This window comes from Charadrius vociferus, unplaced genomic scaffold (assembly GCF_000708025.1).
Source record: "Charadrius vociferus isolate BGI_N301 unplaced genomic scaffold, ASM70802v2 scaffold1640, whole genome shotgun sequence".
NCBI lineage: Eukaryota > Metazoa > Chordata > Aves > Charadriiformes > Charadriidae > Charadrius > Charadrius vociferus.
The window spans coordinates 180890-182160 of NW_009646613.1; the positions used below are offsets into that span (position 1 = coordinate 180890).

Sequence of the window (1271 nt, forward strand, 5' to 3'; positions counted from 1 at the left end):
CTCCCGGCGCCCTGCCTTGCCCGCAGGCCACCGCTACTGCCTGCAGACGGACGGATGGAGGCCGCCCCAGCGCTGGCCAGTGGTGGACTGCTGGTGGCCATGGTGCCGATGGCCAGCTGAGGACCGGGCCTCTCCGGGCTGTCGTTGTTCCTGGCCTCTCTCCCGTTTGGATTCACCTCGTCGCCGCCATGAACGGGCTGTCGATCAGCCAACTCTGCTGCCTCTTCTGCTGCCCTCCCTGCCCCAGCCGCATCGCTGCCAAACTGGCCTTCCTGCCCCCGGAGCCCACCTATGCTGTGGTCCCTGAGCCGGAGCCCGTGGGCAGCACCAGCACCGGCTCCCTGCGCGGTGGTGCTGCGGGGCGATGGAAGCTGCACTTGAAGGACCGGGCGGATTTCCAGTACTCCCAGCGGGAGCTGGACAACATCGAGGTCTTCGTCACCAAAAGCAGCCGAGGGAACCGCGTTGGCTGTATGTACGTCCGCTGTGTGCCAGGCGCCAGGTGAGTCGCCCGTCGACGTGCCGGCCCGGTGTCGCTGCCGGCGGTTTGACTCTGGGCTGGCGCAGCGCTGGCGGGCACGGTGCCATCCTGCCCCTCCTCTCCTTCAGCCCAGTGCCACCTCCTTGCCCTCGGCCTGACCCGGTGCCTCGCTGAAGGAGTCGCTGTGGGGGTTTGGAGGCATCCTGTGGCGCCGGTGAGCTCGGCTCCCTGGACCTGTCTGGCTTGTGGCTGCAGCTGGGAATGGGGTTAAACAGAGAGTGGAGGCAAAGCCAGAGGCTATAGGGACATAGGGATTCCCTGGGCTGTCCTGCAGCTCTCCCCTGCTGTCACCAGTGACCCTTATCTCCCCTGATGTCAGCAGTCACCCTGATGTCACCTGATGTCCCAGTGATGTAACACTCCAGTTGTGAACTGAGCGTCTGTGCGAGGCTCTCGGTGAGCGCCAGGGGGGTCAGTGCCGGCCACTCGCCCTCTGTCCCCAGCCCCGTGGTGACCACGGGGATGGGCAAGAGCCTGTGCCAACCGGGAGGTGCCGGCGGTGAACAGGGTCTGCGCATTTAGTCTAATTCACAGGCACGTTTGATTCCTCCAGAAGAGCGACAGGAGCGAAAGCCAGGAGGGGTTTAGGCACAGCCCACTACTGGTCTCCCCTGTGGGTCTGTAAACTGGGAAGCTGGAGAGGGGCAGCCCGGGGTGGGGGACAGAGACCCCCTCCCGGCTGCTGGTGGCATGAGGGGATGACGCAAAGGCAGGAGGGGACTGGGCAGCT

The 1271-nt window shown here is 65.5% G+C and overlaps 1 protein-coding gene across 1 annotated transcript in view; it reads left to right on the forward strand.

Annotated features, from left to right (window-relative positions):
- Positions 1 to 188: 188 nt before the first annotated feature.
- ABHD17A (abhydrolase domain containing 17A) overlaps positions 189 to 1271 on the forward strand; it is a 4639-nt gene continuing 3556 nt past the window's right edge. The window contains exon 1 of the mRNA XM_009887815.1: positions 189 to 502. Coding sequence (XP_009886117.1) covers positions 189 to 502 — 314 coding nt within the window. The remainder of the gene's footprint in view (positions 503 to 1271) is intronic.